General features: G+C 42.2%; 2 protein-coding genes across 2 annotated transcripts in view; one reads left to right on the top strand and one right to left on the bottom strand.

The window, feature by feature from the left end:
- The window catches only part of LOC310726650 (uncharacterized protein), a gene marked incomplete at its 3' end in the record, with an annotated part of 68,545 nt that extends 52,038 nt beyond the window's left edge, over positions 1 to 16,507 (bottom strand). The window contains exon 1 of the mRNA XM_083542393.1: positions 16,489 to 16,507. The remainder of the gene's footprint in view (positions 1 to 16,488) is intronic.
- Positions 3,085 to 13,875, top strand: LOC310726867 (uncharacterized protein). Its single transcript, XM_083542909.1, has 3 exons — positions 3,085 to 3,507; positions 3,714 to 10,317; positions 13,463 to 13,875. Exon 2 carries the CDS (start codon positions 6,627 to 6,629, stop codon positions 7,638 to 7,640), a length of 1,014 nt encoding a protein of 337 aa, XP_083399035.1. The 5' UTR covers positions 3,085 to 3,507; positions 3,714 to 6,626; the 3' UTR covers positions 7,641 to 10,317; positions 13,463 to 13,875.
- Positions 16,508 to 18,161: the final 1,654 nt, after the last annotated feature.

Here is an 18,161-nt window from a genome sequence, read left to right as displayed (position 1 = left end):
TCGTGGGGGGGTGTAGCAACCATTTATAGTGCCTCTCTTAATGTTAGTCAGAGATTAGGATTCAGTTTTAAATCATTTGAAGTGCTCGTTCTTAAAAGTTGTACTTTCAGACATGCGTAGAAAACTCGCTCTGGTCACCGTGTACAGACCCCCAGGGCCCTATGCTGATTTTCTTCAAGAGTTTGCTTGTTTTCTTTCAGACCTTGATTAATTTCGAAAAAGTGCTGCTTGTAGGAGATTTTAATATTCATATAGATTATGCAAACGATGCTCTAGGATTATCATTTTTTGACTTATTAAACTCTTTTGGTGTTAAACAAAACGTCACCAGACCAACTCACCATTTTAACCACACACTAGACTTAATAATATCCCACGAAGCAGACGTCACTGATATAGATATTTTACCTCAGAGTGATGACTTCACAGACCATTACCTCATACTGTACACACTACTGGTAGAGCAGATTAGCCGTATTTCACCACTCTATCGACTTGGTAGGACTTTTGTTCCGACCACTAAGGACAAATTCATAAATAACCTGCCTGATTTATCTCAATTTCTTACTAAACCCATAACTGCTTAATCTTGATGAAATGACTAACAACATAGACCTTATCCTCACTAGCACATTAGACACCGTTGCCCCCATCCGGTTAAAAAAGGTTAGAGAACAAGCACCTGCACCTTGGTATAATAGTCATACGCATGCCTTCAAGAGAACAGCCAGAAATCTGGAGAGAAAATGGAGGGAAAATTGGAGGTATTTAGAATTGCGTATAAAGACAGTATGCTCAGCTACAGACAGGCGCTAAAAGCTGCTACAGCTGAACACCGGAGCAACCGGAGCAAATTCATAGAAAATAACAAAAACAATCTCAGGTTCCTTTTCAGTACAGTAGCTAAGTTAACTACAAATCAGGGTTCTGAAAAATGTGTTCCATGACCTCTGAGACCATCTCCTGACACAGTCTCACCTACAACTCCACAACTCCACTGTTTTACATGTACAGGACAGGAAGAGCTGTATGATGTTATTATCAAAGTTAAATCAACAACATGTCAGTTAGATCCCATTCCAACAGATCTACGGAAGGAAGTGTTACATACAGCTTGTGAGCCTCTTCTGAATATTATTAACTCCTCACTATCTTTAGGTCACGTCCCTAAATCCCTCAAATTAGCAGTTATTAAGCCCCTCATTAAAAAACCTAATCTGGATCCAAACACGCTATCGAATTACAGACCCATTTCAAATCTCCCATTTAGGTCTAAAATTTTAGAAAAGATTGTCGCTGCCCAGTTATGTTCCCACTTGCAAGAGAACAATATCTTTGAAGAGTTTTAGTCAGGTTTTAGGCCCCATCATAGCACAGAAACTGCCCTAGTTAAAATCACTAATGACCTGTAGCTTCAGACCAAGGCTTCATTTCGTTGTTAGTTTTACAAGATTTTAGTGCTGCGTTCGACACTATAGATCATGATCTTCTCCTAGATCACTTACAGAATTACATCGGCATTCAGGGACAGGCATTAAGCTGGTTTAAATCCTACCTGTCCGATCGTTACCATTTCGTAGATTTAAATGGAGAGCTATCCAGGCTAATGGTAGTAAATTATGGCGTTGGTGGACAGTCATTTTTAGGTCTCTCCAGAGATGCTCAATTGGGTTTAAGTCGGGGCTCTGGCTGGGCCATTCAAGAACAGTCAGGAGTTGTTGTGAAGCCACTCCTTCGTTATTTTAGCTGTGTGCTTAGGGTCATTGTCTTGTTGGAAGGTAAACCTTCGGCCCAGTCTGAGGTCCAGAGCACTCTGGAGAAGGTTTTTGTCCAGGATATCCCTGTACTTGGCCGCATTCATCATTCCCTCGATTGCAACCAGTCGTCCTGTCCCTGCAGCTGAAAAACACCCCCACAGCATGATGCTGCCACCACCATGCTTCACTGTTGGGACTGTATTGGACAGGTGATGAGCAGTGCCTGGTTTTCTCCACACATACCGCTTAGAATTAAGGCCAAAAAGTTATATTTTGGTCTCATCAGACCGGAGAATCTTATTTCTCACCATCTTGGAGTTCTTCAGGTGTTTTTTAGCAAACTCCATGTGGGCTTTCATGTGTCTTACACTGAGGAGAGGCTTCCGTCGGGCCACTCTGCCATAAAGCCCCGACTGGTGGAGGGCTGCAGTGATGGTTGACTTTCTACAACTTTCTCCCATCTCCTGACTGCATCTCTGGAGCTCAGCCACAGTGATATTTGGGTTCTTCTTTACCTCTCTCACCAAGGCTCTTCTCCCCCGATAGCTCAGTTTGGCCGGACGGCCAGCTCTAGGAAGGGTTCTGGTCGTCCCAAACGTCTTCCATTTGAGGATTATGGAGGCCACTGTGCTCTTAGGAACCTTAAGTGCAGCAGAAATCTTTTTGTAACCTTGGCCAGATCTGTGCCTTGCCACAATTCTGTCTCTGAGCTCTTCAGGCAGTTCCTTTGACCTCATGATTCTCATTTGCTCTGACATGCATTGTGATCTGGAAGGTCTTATATAGACAGGTGTGTGGCTTTCCTAAACAAGTCCAATCAGTATAATCAAACACAGCTGGACTCAAATGAAGGTGTAGAACCATCTCAAGGATGATCAGAAGAAATGGAAAGCACCTGAGTTAAATATATGAGTGTCACAGCAAAGGGTCTGAATACTTAGGACCATGTAATATTTCAGTTTTTCTTTTTTAATAAATCTGCAACAATGTCAACAATTCTGTGTTTTTCTGTCAGTATGGGGTGCTATTTGTACATTCATGAGGAAGAAGAATGAACCTAAATGATTTTAGCAAATGGCTGCAATATAACAAAGAGTGAAAAATTTAAGGGGGTCTAAATACTTTCCGTACCCACTGTATCTCATCTAAACCAGGCAATACAGCTCAATTAGCTCGGATAACTGAGTGTGTTAAGGAAATAAGAGATTGGATGACCCATAACTTTCTACTTTTAAATTCTGATAAGAAAAAGTTCTAGTATACAAAAATCAAGTATACAGAAGCTCCAGCATCTCAACCTGCATTTAGACGGATGTTCTGTAACTGTAAATAACCCACAGTTATTTGAGTAGTTTTTTAAATACGCTCTATATTCTCTACATGCACTATACTGAACATCAGTTTAAGTTTTCTAAATATTACTTATGTGTTTATTCTGTTTTGAAAATTTTATATTGGCAATTAAAGTTATTAAGCCTATAGAGACTTTTATTTTGAAATGACGGCTAGACGGACTGCCACAAAGATCGCGCATACACGAAAATCGGGCACATGTGGAGATCGCTCATGCTCGGAGAGATGAAGCAATACGGTTACGGAGTCAAAACGTTTAAATATAAAGTTAAAGCAGCAAAAAAGTAATTTAGAGTAGTTATATTTGCCTGATTAGTGTAGCATACGGTTGATGTTGGTTTATTTTTGGTTATTTTTTGGCCTTTTATTTTAGTACCTGGTTGAAGGAGGCACAAAAGTCAGTCAAGTGTATTTGTGCACTTTTAGGTAGTTAATATAGTTTATGTGCTAGCTTATAAGTATTTGCTTGTTATACAAGTAATTTTATCTTGTCTAAATTAGATGTTATCTTTAAAATGTGATAGTTTTGCTGTTAAATAGTATATTATTTCATTTAATTTTGCATGTATCTGAATTATTTGTGAATGGTGTTGTTTGTTCTAGCTCTTACGGTGTTGTTTTGGACTCAAAAAAAGGGAATTGCGGATGCAAATAAGGTGTTTTGAAGTCTAATACGGTGCATTATAAGGGAAATAAAACAGGGAAAAGAGTCAAACGCCAACATCAGTGCAAGAGTCAACTTTATTTCAACCGGGCTGCTACAGTAAGAGCTTTATCCCATTGATTCTATATGCTGATGTAAATGATGACTAGCCAAGGATCAGAGCCATGTATTCCAGTAAGGGAAATGGAAGCAGTTAAAATGCAACCTTCTCAAAGTAAAGATGTAGATGATGAGATAGAAGATTATTCAGAGGGAGAAGGAAATGAAATACGCCGTTCTGTTCGCAAACGTATTCCAACAGAAAAAATGCTTGCATATCAGATGGAGAAGTCCCAAAAAGCAGAAAGCAGGCTTATCCACACATATGAGCAGTGGAAGGCTGAGGCTCGAAAGGCAAGGGAGCAGATGAAAACAGACATCTCTGAGAGTGAATTAGCAATGCTTGTAGATACAATGGAAAGTGAAAGAGACAATGTAATGGATGCATACATAAAGGTCCGCAGTGATGTCACTCCTTCCACAGATATGAGAAGACGGATTGATGCTTGCGATGTGGTGACGAAGGACATTGTAAAGATTGCTTATGAGAGGATCTCAGGTGTTGATGGAGACTTTGACAGTGAAGCAGTGAAGGGGCGTCTACGTGAACTGCTTGTCCGAGATTATGCTCGCTCTGTTTATGGCTCTACAGTTTCACGTATCAGTTCCAAACCAAGTACACCTGTAGGTCAATCTTCATGGAACTCTGCACTAAGAGCTAAACAAATTGAAGCAGTGGCAGAGCTTGTAGAGAATACGCTGCTATGATAGAGGAAAAGTAACAAAGGAAAAGAATACAACTTCTAGAAGAGAAGCAAAGGCAAGAACCTAATGCTGAAGAAAGTGAGTTGCAAACATTACAAGCAGTAAGGGAGGTAAAGGCAGCTAGAGCAAGACTAGAAGTTTATGACAGAGAGGAAACTATTCATTCTGTTAATCAGAACAGTGAGCTGCAGCAACCTGTAAGCATTTTTATGCCAGAGCCTGCATGCGCAACCTCAGTTAAGCCAATCCTGGATGAGAAGGCATTATCACCACCTACCAATGCTGATGTATCTTACCTAGCACAGGCTGTCCAAGATAGCATGATGTTGAACAGACTTCCTATGGCAGAGCCTACTATCTTTAGTGGTGACCCCATTCATTTCATTGAGCGGAAAACTTAATTCCAATCACTCATTGACAAAAGGCACATCTCTTCAGCAGATAAATTGTATTACTTGAAAAGGTATGTCACTGGTCCTGCTCGTAAGACTTTAGAAGGCATCCTTTACAGAAACGATGAGGAAGCCTACCAAGATGCATGGAAAAGACTGCAAGATCGTTATGGACAGCCATTCATCATACAAAGAGCATTCAGAGAAAAACTCTCAAGCTGGCCCAGGATACAAAGCAAGGATGCTGAAGGACTCAGAAATTTCTCGGATTTCTTAAATGCTTGTACAGATGCTATGCCTCATGTAAAGGGACTGGATATATTGCATGATTGTGAAGAGAACAAAAAACTCGTCAGCAAACTTCCAGATTGGGCGGCTGCCCGTTGGAATCGTCAAGCCACACAAACGTTGAGTGAGACTCAAAATTTCCCAACCTTTCACGACTTTGCCAGATTTGTTTCAGTAGAGGCTGAAGTAGCTTGCAACCCTATTACTTCCTACTCTGCCCTTCATACCTTTGAAGCTAACAAGGAGAGACACGACCCTAAACTTGGTAAGAATAAAGCCAATGTCTTCCATACAAAGATGGTTACACAGCTTGAGAATCCAAGGTTGTCTAGTAAGGTCATTAAACCATGTCTATTCTGTCAAAGTGAAGAGCATCGAATTCATGATTGTTCTAAATTCTCTGTAAGATCTCTTGAAGAGCGAATGCAGTTCATTAAGGACAATAAGCTGTGCTACGGATGTCTGAAGCCCGGTCATAGTGCCAGAGAGTGTCGCTACAGACATACATGTGATACATGCAGAAGACGACATCCTACATGCCTGCACGATGACACCTTTGTTACGAGGTCGAAGTCTTCTCCTAGTCATGCCTCAGAAAATGCACCTGAGAGAGTTGTAACAACGTCTTTGAGTGTAGAATCTGGTTGCACATCCACCATCACCTCAATGATTGTACCTGTGTGGTTGTCTTCACAAAGAGACCCGGTCTCTGAGAAACTTGTCTATGCTCTTCTAGACACACAAAGTGACTCGGTCTTCATTGACGAGGCAGTAAGTCAAACTCTAAAGGTAGACTCATGTCCAGTTACTCTTAGGCTCACTACTATGGTTGGAAGAGATTCATTAACATCAAGTGAAAGGGTGTCTGGTCTCAGAGTCAGAGGCTTTAATTCTACAATCGTTCTAGACCTTCCTCCTGCATACACAAGGCAATGTATCCCTGTGGACCGTGTGCACATCCCGACCAATAAGACTGCCAGACACTGGAAACATCTCACTGCTCTCACAGATAAAATTCCCCCACTTCAAGATTGTGAGGTTGGACTCTTAATAGGATATATGTTCCAGAGCTCTGGCACCCAGAGAAGTGACCATTGGAGCAGACAACGAGCTATATGCTGTTCGCACAGATCTTGGATGGAGCATTGCGGGCCCTTCGTTGAAGAATCATGAGTCAATAAGTGGTGTTAACATATATCACAGAGTATCTATCAAGGAAATTCCTTCTGTTACACCAGCAGATCTTATTAAATTACTAGAGTCAGATTTCAAGGGCACTAATGAAAACACAAAGGCAGTGTTTTAGGAGGACATTGTGTTCTTGAACAGACTAGAAGAAAACGTCAAAACAAAGACAATCACTTAGAAATGCCCCTTCCTTTCAGGCAGAGACCCTTCCTTCCAGATAACAAACCCCTTGCAGTGGTAAGACTTCAACATCTCAAGAGGAGATTAGAGAAGGATAAAGAGTATAAAGAACATTATATGAAGTTCATGGAGGAGATCATAGAAAATGGAGATGCTGAGGGAGACCTGGATGAAGGAAAGGAGGGAGAAAAATGGTACATCCCCCATCACGGGGTGTATCACTCAAAGAAGCCCGGGAAAATTTGCGTAGTCTTCGACTGTTCTGCCAGTTACAAGGGAGCCAGCCTAAATGACCATTTGCTCACAGGCCCTGACCTGATGAATAGCCTGGTTGGAATTCTTTTAAGGTTCAGACATCATCCAGTTGCTTTGATGTGTGATATCGAAAGAATGTTTCACCAGTTCCATGTCGACAAAGCAGATCGAGACTACTTACGATTCATTTGGTGGAGAAATGGAGATGTCAACTTACCACCTCAAACCTTTCGAATGAGAGTACATCTTTTTGGTGCCTCATCATCCCCTGGGTGTGCCAACTTTGGATTGAAGCATCTTGCAAAAGAGGGTGAGCATTCACACTCCCTAGGCTCACAATTCATTATGCGAGATTTTTACATGGATGATGGAGTTTCCAGTGTTGAAAATGCAGAGAAAGGAATTCAGTTGGCACAAGAAGCACGTCATCTTTGTAGTCTGGGAGGTTTGAGGCTGCATAAGTTTGTCTCTAACAATAAGGCAGTTTTAGAGAGCATACCATCCTCTGAACATGCAACAGATGTTAAGACTGTTGATCGTTCCCTCTCCAATGAGCCTTTGGAAAGAGCTTTAGGCCTTTACTGGCATCTGGATGATGACAACTTCATATTTCGTGTTAACTTTAAGGACCAACCAGCAACCCGAAGAGGTATACTGTCAACTGTGGCCTCCTTGTTCGATCCCTTAGGGTTTCTTGTGCCTATTGTACTGAAGGGGAAGGCTATTCTTCAAGAAACCTGCAGAAATGGCATGGGCTGAGACGATCCTTTACCTGATGTGTTGCGGCCCAGGTGGGAGCACTGGAAGACAGATCTCACTAACTTGGTGAAGGTCAAGGTTCCTCGTTGTGTTGTACCTGCTGGATTTGGAAAAATCACAAGGAAAAAGATTCAGAACTTTTTGGACGCCAGTACGAATGGGTATGGCCAGTGCTCATACCTCCGAATCGAAAACGAACAAGGTGATGTCCATTGTACTTTGCTCATGGCTAAATCTAGGGTGGCTCCACTCAAAGTCACAACAATTCCTCGGTTAGAGTTGACTGCGGCGGTTGTGTCAGTTGCAGTAAATGATGTGCTGAAAGAAGAAATGAATCTTACTGATGCAGAGGTATATTTCTGGACTGACTCCCAAGTGGTACTGGGTTACATCAATAATGAAGCTCGTCGCTTTCACACATTTGTTGCAAATCGAGTTCAGAGAATTCATCACAGTTCCGCTCCTCAACAGTGGCGGTATATTCCCTCGGATGAGAATCCAGCCGTTTATGCATCACGAGGCCTAAGTATTAATGATCTTGTCACTTCCTGCTGGTTCACTGGGCCCAACATCTTATGGCAAAGACATATACCTCCTCCTGTGGATGTTAACCCTCAACTTCAAATTGGAGATCCAGAGGTCAAAAAGGCTACATCATTGAATACCTATACAGTAGGGGACACCTGTTTATCTGACCGACTCACGAGGTTATCTTCATGGTCCAAAGTCATCCAAGCAGTGGCACGCCTACTTCGTAGAGTAAGAAAGGACAAGTCAAGTGATCACAGTACAGTAGCGGAGCGTGAGGATGCTAAGCGCACTGTTATCAAAGACTTGCAGAGTCAGACATATCCAGAGGAGATAGCATTGTTGAGTAAGGGCAAGACACTACCTCGCAGTAACAGGCTACACTATCTTGATGCCTTTGTGTATCATGATGGATTGCTTAAGGTGGGAGGAAGACTCGGCAATGCTTCTTTTTTACACTCTGTCAAACATCCGGTGATCCTTCCAAAGGAACATTACCTAACAAAACTCCTAATTGCTGATTGTCATGAGAAAACTGGACATCAATGTAAAGGCTTAACTATCAATGAGATCAGATCAAGAGGATTCTGGATTCCAGGAGTAAACAGGACTGTAGCCTCTTTTGTGCAACACTGTATAAAATGTCGTAAACACCGCAGACCCACAGAACATCAAAGAATGGCAGATCTGCCCTCAGAGCGCATAGATCCATCCCCGCCATTCACGTACTGTGGAACGGACTGTTTCGGCCCGTTCTTCACAAAACAAGGGCGTAGATCATGCAAGAGGTACGGACTTCTTTTCACCTGTTTCTGTTGCAGAGCCATCCACATTGAGATGCTGGATGATATGTCCACGGACTCCTTTATTAATAGTCTGAGATTTCATCGCAATCAGAGGAGCGGTTCTTCAGATAAAGTGTGACCAAGGAAGTAACTTTATTGGAGCCAAGAACGAGTTTGCAAAGGCTTTAAGGGAGATTGACAACAACCGTCTGGTGGCATTTTTGGCAGAAAGGCAGTGTGACTTTGTCTTTAACGCACCTCATGCAAGTCACACCGGAGGAGTTTGGGAGAGACAGATTAGGACCGTAAGAAGCGTCCTTCATTCCACTCTGTCCTTATCTTCTGGAAGACTGGATGATTGCTGTCTACGGACCTTCTTCTACGAAGCTATGGCAATTGTAAATAGCCGACCGCTGACAATAGACAATCTAAATGATCCTAAAAGTCCTGAACCCCTAACCCCAAACCATCTGCTCACTTTGAAATCTGCCCAAGCTTTACCACCCGCTGGCAAATTTGTCAGAGAAGACCTGTATGCTTGCAAGAGATAGCGCTATATCCAGTACTTAGCGGGAACAGTTCTGGAGCTGTTGGAGAAAGGAGTACTTGTCTAACATCGCAACCAGACAATGCTGGCTAACCCCCAAGAGCAAGTTGGAGATATAGTGTTGGAGAAAGCAGAAGACTTGCCTAGAAATGAGTGGCGTATGACAGAAGTTATTGAGACTGTGGTTAACAAGGATAATCTAGTGAGAAGAGTAAAAATACACTTTGGAGACAGAAGGCTGGGAAAGGATGGAAAACATCTGAGCAAACCATCAGTAGTCGAGCGCCCAGTGCAGAAGTTTGTCCTGCTGCTAGAGGCAGTTTAAACAACTTCATGTATCCTTTAAGCTAAGCAGTTCATAATAGATGATTAGTTCTTTGTTTTACTTTCATCTAGGCTAAGTAATGGTTAATTCATTTTGAAAATCATTTGTGATTCAAGTTTGAGATTATAGTCACTCGTGATTTTGGTGGGAGTGTAAATAACCCACAGTTATTTGAGTAGTTTTTTAAATACGTTCTATATTCTCTACATGCACTATACTGAACATAAGTTTAAGTTTTCTAAATATTACTTATGTGTTTATTCTGTTTTGAAAATTTTATATTGGCAATTAAAGTTATTAAGCCTATAGAGACTTTTATTTTGAAATGACGGCTAGACGGACTGCCGCAAAGATTGCGCATACACGAAAATTGGGCACATGTGGAGCTCGCTCATGCTCGGAGAGATGAAGCAATATGGTTACGGAGTCAAAACGTTTAAATATAAAGTTAAAGCAGCAAAAAAGTAATTTAGAGTAGTTATATTATTTAGAGTAGCAACCCAGCCATTAGGGGGGCACAAGCCAGTGTACTCTTAGTGCCGGTCCCAAGCCCGGGTAAATGGGGAGGGTTGCGTTAGGAAGGGCATCCAGCGTAAAACATGTGCCAAATCAAATATGCGGATCACAAATGAGAATTTCATACCGGATCGGTCGAGGCCCGGGTTAACAACGACCGCCACAGGTATCGTTAGCCGACAGGGTACCGGTGGAAATTGGGCTACTGTTGGCCGAAGGAGGAGAAGTAGAGGAGGAAGGCGTCTACAGAGACGGCAGGAAAAGGAGCAGTGTAGGAGAGTAGAGGTTCGGGTTGGTACTTTAAATGTTGGTACTATGACGGGTAAAGGGAGAGAGATAGCTGATATGATGGAGAGGAGAAAGGTAGATGTGTTGTGTGTTCAGGAGACCAAGTGGAAAGGGAGTAAGGCCAGGAACATTGGAGGTGGGTTTAAACTGTTTTATCATGGTGTGGATGGGAAGAGAAATGGTGTAGGGGTGATTCTGAAGGAAGAGTACAGTAAGAGTGTAGTGGAGGTGAAGAGAGTTTCTGATAGGGTGATGATCGTGAAGGTGGAAGTTGAAGGGATGATGATAAATGTCATCAGTGCCTATGCTCCACAAGTTGGCTGTGAGATGGAGGAGAAGGAAAGATTCTGGAGTGAATTAGATGAAGTGGTCGATGGTGTACCTAGGAAAGAACGATTGGTGATTGGGGCAGACTTTAATGGGCATGTAGGTGAAGGGAACAGAGGTGATGAGGAGGTGATGGGAAGGTATGGTTTTAAGGAGAGGAATGTGGAAGGGCAGATGGTGGTAGATTTTGCTAAAAGGATGGAAATGGCAGTGGTGAACACGTATTTTAAGAAGAAGGAGGATCATAGGGTGACGTATAAGAGTGGAGGAAGGTGCACACAGGTGGATTATCTTCTGTGTAGGAGATGCAACCTGAAGGAGATTGGAGACTGTAAGGTGTTGGCGGGGGACAGTGTAGCTAGACAGCATCGAATGGTGGTCTGTAGGATGGTTTTGGAGGCGAAGAAGAAGAGGAGGAAAGTAAGGTTTGAAAGAAGAATAAGATGGTGGAAACTGAAGGAGGAAGAGTGTAGTGTGAGGTTCAGGGAAGAGGTCAGACAGGGGCTTGGTGGTGGTGAAGAGGTGCCGGATGATTGGGCAACTACCGCAGGAGTGATGAGGGAAGCAGCTAGAAAAGTACTTGGTGTGACATCTGGAAATAGAAAGCAAGACAAGGAGACGTGGTGGTGGAATGAGGAAGTGCAGGAGAGCATTAGGGGAAAGAGATTGGCAAAACAGAAGTGGGATCGACAGAGTGATGAGAAAAGTAGGCAGGAGTACAAGGAGATGCGGCAGCAGGTTAAAAAGGATGTGGCGAAAGCCAAGGAAAAGGCATATGAGGAACTGTATAAGAGGTTGGACACTAAGGAAGGAGAAAAGGATTTATACCGATTGGCCAAGCAGAGGGACCGAGCTGGGAAGGATGTACTGCAAGTTAGAGCAATAAAGGATGGAGAGGGAAATGTGTTGACTAGTGAGGAGAGTGTGTTGAGAAGATGGAGGGAGTATTTTGAGCAGCTGATGAATGAGGAAAATCAGAGAGAGAGAAGGTTGGAGGATGTGGAGTTGGTGAAGCAGGATGTAGATAGGATTAGTAAGGAGGAAGTGAGAGCAGCGATTAAGAGGATGAAGAATGGAAAGTCGGTTGGACCAGATGACATACCGGTAGAAGCGTGGAGATGTTTAGGAGAGATGGCAGTGGAGTTTTTAACCAGATTGTTTAACAGGATTCTGGAAGGAATGGAGAAGGAGTGTGCTGGTACCGATCTTTAAGCATAAGGGAGATGTGCAAACCTGCAGTAACTACAGGGGAATTAAGTTGATCAGTCACACCATGAAGTTATGGGAAAGAGTAGTGGAAGCCAGGCTGAGAGAAGAGGTGACCATCTGTGAGCAACAGTATGGTTTCATGCCGAGGAAGAGCACCACAGATGCCTTATTTGCTTTGAGGATGTTGATGGAGAAGTATAGAGAAGGACAGAAGGAGCTGCATTGTGTATTTGTGGATTTAGAGAAAGCGTACGACAGGGTGCCGAGAGAGGAGTTGTGGTATTGTATGAGGAAGTCAGGTGTGTCAGAGAAGTATTTGAGGGTGGTGCAGGACATGTATGAGGACAGTGTGACGGCAGTAAAGTGTGCAGTAGGTACGACAGACTGGTTCAGGGTGAAGGTTGGACTACATCAAGGATCGGCCCTGAGCCCTTTCCTGTTTGCAGTGGTGATGGACAGGTTGACGGACGAGGTCAGACAGGAGTCTCCCTGGACTATGATGTTTGCAGATGATATTGTGATTTGTGGTGAGAGTAGAGAGCAGGTTGAGAAGAGCCTGGAGAGGTGGAGATATGCGCTGGAGAGAAGGGGAATGAAAGTCAGTAGGAGTAAGACAGAGTACATGTGTGTGAATGAGAGGGAGGGCAGTGGAGTGATGCGGTTGCAGGGTGAAGAGGTGAAGAAGGTGGAGGAGTTCAGGTACCTGGGGTCAACAGTGCAAAGTAATGGAGAGTGTGTTAGGGAAGTAAAGAAAAGAGTGCAGGCAGGGTGGAGTGGGTGGAGAAGAGTGACAGGAGTGATTTGTGATAGAAGAGTATCTGCAAGAATGAAAGGGAAAGTTTATAGGACTGTGGTGAGACCTGCGATGTTGTATGGATTAGAGACAGTGGCATTGAGTAAAAGACAGGAGGTGGAGCTGGAGGTAGCAGAGCTGAAGATGTTGAGGTTTTCGTTGGGAGTGACGAGGATGGACAAGATTAGAAATGAGTTTATTAGAGGGACAGCACATGTAGGATGTTGTGGTGACAAGGTGAGGGAGGCGAGATTGAGATGGTTTGGACATGTGCAGAGAAGGGACATGAATTATATTGGTGGAAAAATGCTGAAGATGGAGCCACCAGGTAGGAGGAAAAGAGGAAGGCCAAGGAGGAGGTTCATGGATGTGGTGAGGGAAGACATGCAGGTAGTTGGTGTAAAAGAGGCAGATATAGAGGACAGGGTGGTATGGAGACGGATGATCCGCTGTGGCGACCCCTAATGGGAGCAGCCGAAAGAAAAAGAAGAAGATATTATTTAGAGTAGCATACGGTTGATATTGGTTTATTTTTGGTTATTGTTTGTGTTTTGGCCTTTTATTTTAGTACCTGGTTGAAGGAGGAACAAAGGTCAGTCAAGTGTATTTGTGCACTTTTAGGTAGTTAATATAGTTTATGTGCTAGCTTATAAGTATTTGCTTGTTATACAAGTAATTTTATCTTGTCTATATTAGATGTTATCTTTAAAATGTGATAGTTTTGCTGTTAAATAGTATATTATTTCATTTTATTTTGCATGTATCTGAATTATTTGTGAATGTTGTTGTTTGTTCTAGCTCTTACGGTGTTGTTGTGGACTCAAAAAAAAGGGAATTGTGGATGCAAATAAGGTGTTTTGAAGTCTAATACGGTGCATTATAAGGGAAATAAAACAGGAAAAAGAGTCAAATGCCAACATCAGTGCAAGAGTCAACTTTATTTCAACCGGGCTGCTACAGTAACCACTAGTTCAACAGGAAAAGACCTGAGAGTTATTTTAGACAGCAACTTGTCTTTTAAAAATCATATCAACCAAGTTACAAAAACAGCCTTCTTTAACCTTAGAAATATTTTTAAGCTAAGAATGACCGATGAAGAGAAGCTCGTCCATGCGTTTATGACCTCCAGAATAGACTATTGTAATGAATTACTAGGTGGATGTCCTGCATCATTAATAAACAAGCTTCAGTTTGTTCAGAATGCGGCAGCAAGAGTTCTTACAAGGTCAAGAAAATATGATCATATAACCCCAATCTTATCGTCCCTACATTGGCTTCCTGTTAAGTTTCGAATAGATTACAAACTACTGCTACTCACTTATAAACCACTAAATGGTTTGGCTCCCATGTATCTCTCCAGTCTTTTAACACGCTACAATCCGTCACGCTCCCTGAGATCTCAAAACTCTGGGCCTCTAGTAGTTCCTAGAATAGCAAAGTCCACTAAAGGCGGTAGAGCATTTTTACATTTAGCTCCCAAACTTTGGAATAGTCTTCCTGACAGTGTTCGGGGTTCAGACACACTCACCCAGTTTAAGTGCAGAACATAAAAATATTAAAAACCTAGCTTTTTAGCCATGCCTACACATAACACTTCTCACATCATAACCTTGTGCTCCAGAACATCTGATCACATGCACATTATCAACTTGTGCTGTTAATATCATGAACAGCAGCTACGCTAATTGCTCTCCACTGCTTCTCTTTCTCTCCCCATCCCGAGGCCTCCTGAGGTTTGGCCAGCTCCAGTCACGTCCCACCTCATGAAGATTATGGACTTTAAAGAAGTAGATGCCGAACTGGCAAACATCCTGAACCATCTGGAGACATTTCAGTGCCGAATGGATCCCACTACATGTGTTGAGTTTTGACATTGGACATCCTGGATTGTTTAAAGGCTCTGGCATGGAAAAGCTGTTGCTGGATCTGTGATGATCACAAATGTTGAGCTCAGTAGCTCCTACTTTTATACCAAAGACTGCAGAAAGAACATTTACTTATAATCTTATACTCCAGTACTCATGTTAGTTTTTTGATCAAACTCTTGATGTCACCCAAATGAGGATGGGTTTCCCTTTTGAGTCTGGTTCCTCTCAAGGTTTCTTCCTCATAACATCTAAGGCAGTTTTTCCTTGCCACAGTCGCCATGGCTGCTCATCAGGGATAAATGCACACCATTCACATTAACTGTTGATTTTGGTAAAGCTGCTTTGAGACAATGTCTGTTGTGAAAAGCTCTATATAAATAAACTTGACTAAATGACAAAGGCAAAGACTTGACATGAGCACCAGTGGAGTTCAATTTGTCCAGCAGTCAAGGGTTTAAGTTAGTTGTTGCATGCACATCAGAACATGCACGCCATTTCCAGCTCTTCACAGCTAAATTGGCACCTCTACATAAAAAAACCCAACAACAACTGCAAACCAGCCTCTGTTCATTTACAGTATCACTGCTTTGTATGTATGTGTGCAGGACTAATGAGAAGCTTTTGTTTCTGCACATTAATTACTATTATTTCAACATAGATTAATAAAAACTGCTAAGTTATTTTCAAGTGCTACAGTATGAAGTAGTTTGGTGTTTACGTGTGTAAGATTGATCTTACTGTGAGCTGTTTCTCTTTACAGACTACAATAGTGAAAAAGATGTAAATTATATTAATACTAAAATGATGTGCACAGGAAACACCATAATCATCAAGTCAAGTCAAGATAAAAACATTTTAGTGATTCATAGCCTCATAAATTTTTTTAGCAGAGCAAATGATTAAAAGAGGTTGTCACTGAGCAGCAGATGACTGCAGAACACAGAAGAACACAGAAAACTCCAACAATACAGAATTATTTACATTCATTAGATTATTTAAACCCAATGTCTAAAAAAAAAATGTTTATGTCCAAATCACACAATAAACCTATCACTCAGAAAATGTAGACTGCAAATGAATAACACTATAATCCACCATTGAGTCTAATGAAGTCAAAAAGAGAACATTTACACACAGTAGCATGAGGAGTGGACTCTACTGTCCAAAATAAGACTCTCAATAAGACACACGTCAGTCTTACTTAAAAAACAGCTGTACAAAAGTGCTGTGAACAGTATGATTTCAGATTGGCTTAATAAGTTATATACTTATTCACCATAGTCAGTAGTTTTATGTCACTTATGACACATTAACACCTCCTCCTCCTCCTGCACTCATACCAGCAGAACTCAAACCAGCGGAACTACAAAAACCAACACCCTAAAACTGCACTAAGGTCTTTATTTATCTAAATAATCAATAATTACTCATTCAAAATAAATGCACATTCTTTACTAGTTTGGTTTTAGTATGAATATGAATAAATTTGCTGTACTGTGACTTTCCGGCACAGAATATAATAGTAATAAAATTATCATGCTGATTTTTTGTGAACACCCAACAACTCATTAATCAGCACAGTCAGTCTGTTCAATCTGTAGATGATAAAATTTATACCCAAACACTCAACCTACTGAAGCAACAAAGAGAACATTTACTTACAGAACATCACAAGAAGTGGAGTGAGCTCCATGCTCTCCTTCTAATGACTGACTGAGTGACAGACTGACAGAGAAATGATGCGTGTTAAGGCCTTACCACTTCCTCAAGTAAGAGAGAAGAGAAGAGAAGAGAAGAGATGCTGATAAAGATCAAGTCCTACAGGTGATTGACCGCTGATCTTTTGTGATTTTACAACATGATTATTCTGTGAATGTTTGAACAAAAAAAAATTACAAAAAAGGAAGCCATGGTTCTGTGGTCAAACTGATCCAAGCTGACAGGAACACTACAGTCACTAAATTAGCCACTCTACAAGTTTGATGTGTGAACAAACAGCACATTTAAATCAAGACCTTTAAATCAAGAGTTTAGAAGCTTTCTTAATTTAAAATATATAAACAAAAATACAGTAAAGCTTCCCTACTACAAAAACAGAGAACAATCTCCTCCCTGAAGGAAATGGCAGTCACACCCCTACTGCCAGTAAACTAAGTGAATATGTACATTAATATCTATATACAGGAAAGGTAACCAAGTCCAAAAGGGCAACCAAAACTCAGGGTCAAAATACAGGCCAAAGTCAAAACCAGAACAAACATATACCACTAATCTAAACAAACTCCACCACAACAACCCTATCTGGTTGCTTCTCCTTATCCTCCTTAAATAGTGGAATCAGTCAAGAGATCATCAATTAAAGGCAGGCTCGGACAAGCTGAAAACTCCGGTCGGGAGTGGAACCTGCAAATAACACATAAAAAAGGCATGGAAACATAAGGGTTGGACCTTTGCTACTGGCATCATCTTCCAGCTTAAATGGTCTGCTAAAGTCTGGAGCAGACAGAACTGAGAAGCTAGTCAGGAAGAGATTACTTGCCTTAAAGGCTGACTGACACTTAAATGGCACATTTTTACCTAACAAGTTTGTAAGAGGCAAAACCACATCAGTAAATTTCTTACAAAAACATCAGTAGTAGCGAGCCATTCCTAAAAACCTACGGAGTTCGCGCCTCGTATTAGGAGCTGGGAACAGGCATATCGCCTAAACCCCTTGTCCTACCTGCTTGCCTAAATAGGACACAACTCCTTTGCCAAACTCACATTTGTCCAAGTTCAAAACTGAATGGATACACACAGCCTTTGTGTGGCTTGTTTGGGAGCGGAGCATGTCAAGTTGGTTCTCCTCGGTGGCTGCCCAAGATATAGCTTGGGCAGCCAATGAGCATAAAGCGCCTCCATCCAGTAAGCTCGACGAGCACTTTTTGCTCCTGGTATCGCAACCTCCACGTCGGGGTCTTCCTCAAGACTGTGGTGTATTCCAACATCATGGGGCTCAGGGATCACGGTTATTGCCAGGGTTGAAGACACGCTAGCAGGCTCTCTCTTCCCGGGTGTGGCATACTCTCTTAAGACCCCGACACTAGGTCAGCACTAATGGTTAATATCATCTGTCATCTTCAATAAGAGGGCCAAAAGGTCCTGACAAGACCTTCTGGGGTGGTGACCGGAGGGCGTGTAGCACCACCCATTCCTCTCCAGCCCCCTCAGGGACCTGGCTTGTTAACCCTGCCACGCAATGTGTTGCAGGGCATGGCCAGCTCCAGCGAGCTCCCTCCTCGGTTTCCGCACGGCAACAGGAGGTCTTACCTCTAGAGCTGCGTCAGTGCACTGCC

This window comes from Silurus aristotelis (assembly GCF_946808225.1).
Source record: "Silurus aristotelis genome assembly, chromosome: 5".
Lineage (NCBI taxonomy): Eukaryota > Metazoa > Chordata > Actinopteri > Siluriformes > Siluridae > Silurus > Silurus aristotelis.
This window is presented reverse-complemented; position numbering and strand designations above follow the sequence as displayed.

What these genes read in the sequence shown, in the direction of transcription:
- LOC310726867 (XM_083542909.1), top strand. Translation starts at nt 6,627, where the DNA reads ATGCCCCTTCCTTTCAGGCAGAGACCCTTCCTTCCAGATAACAAACCC.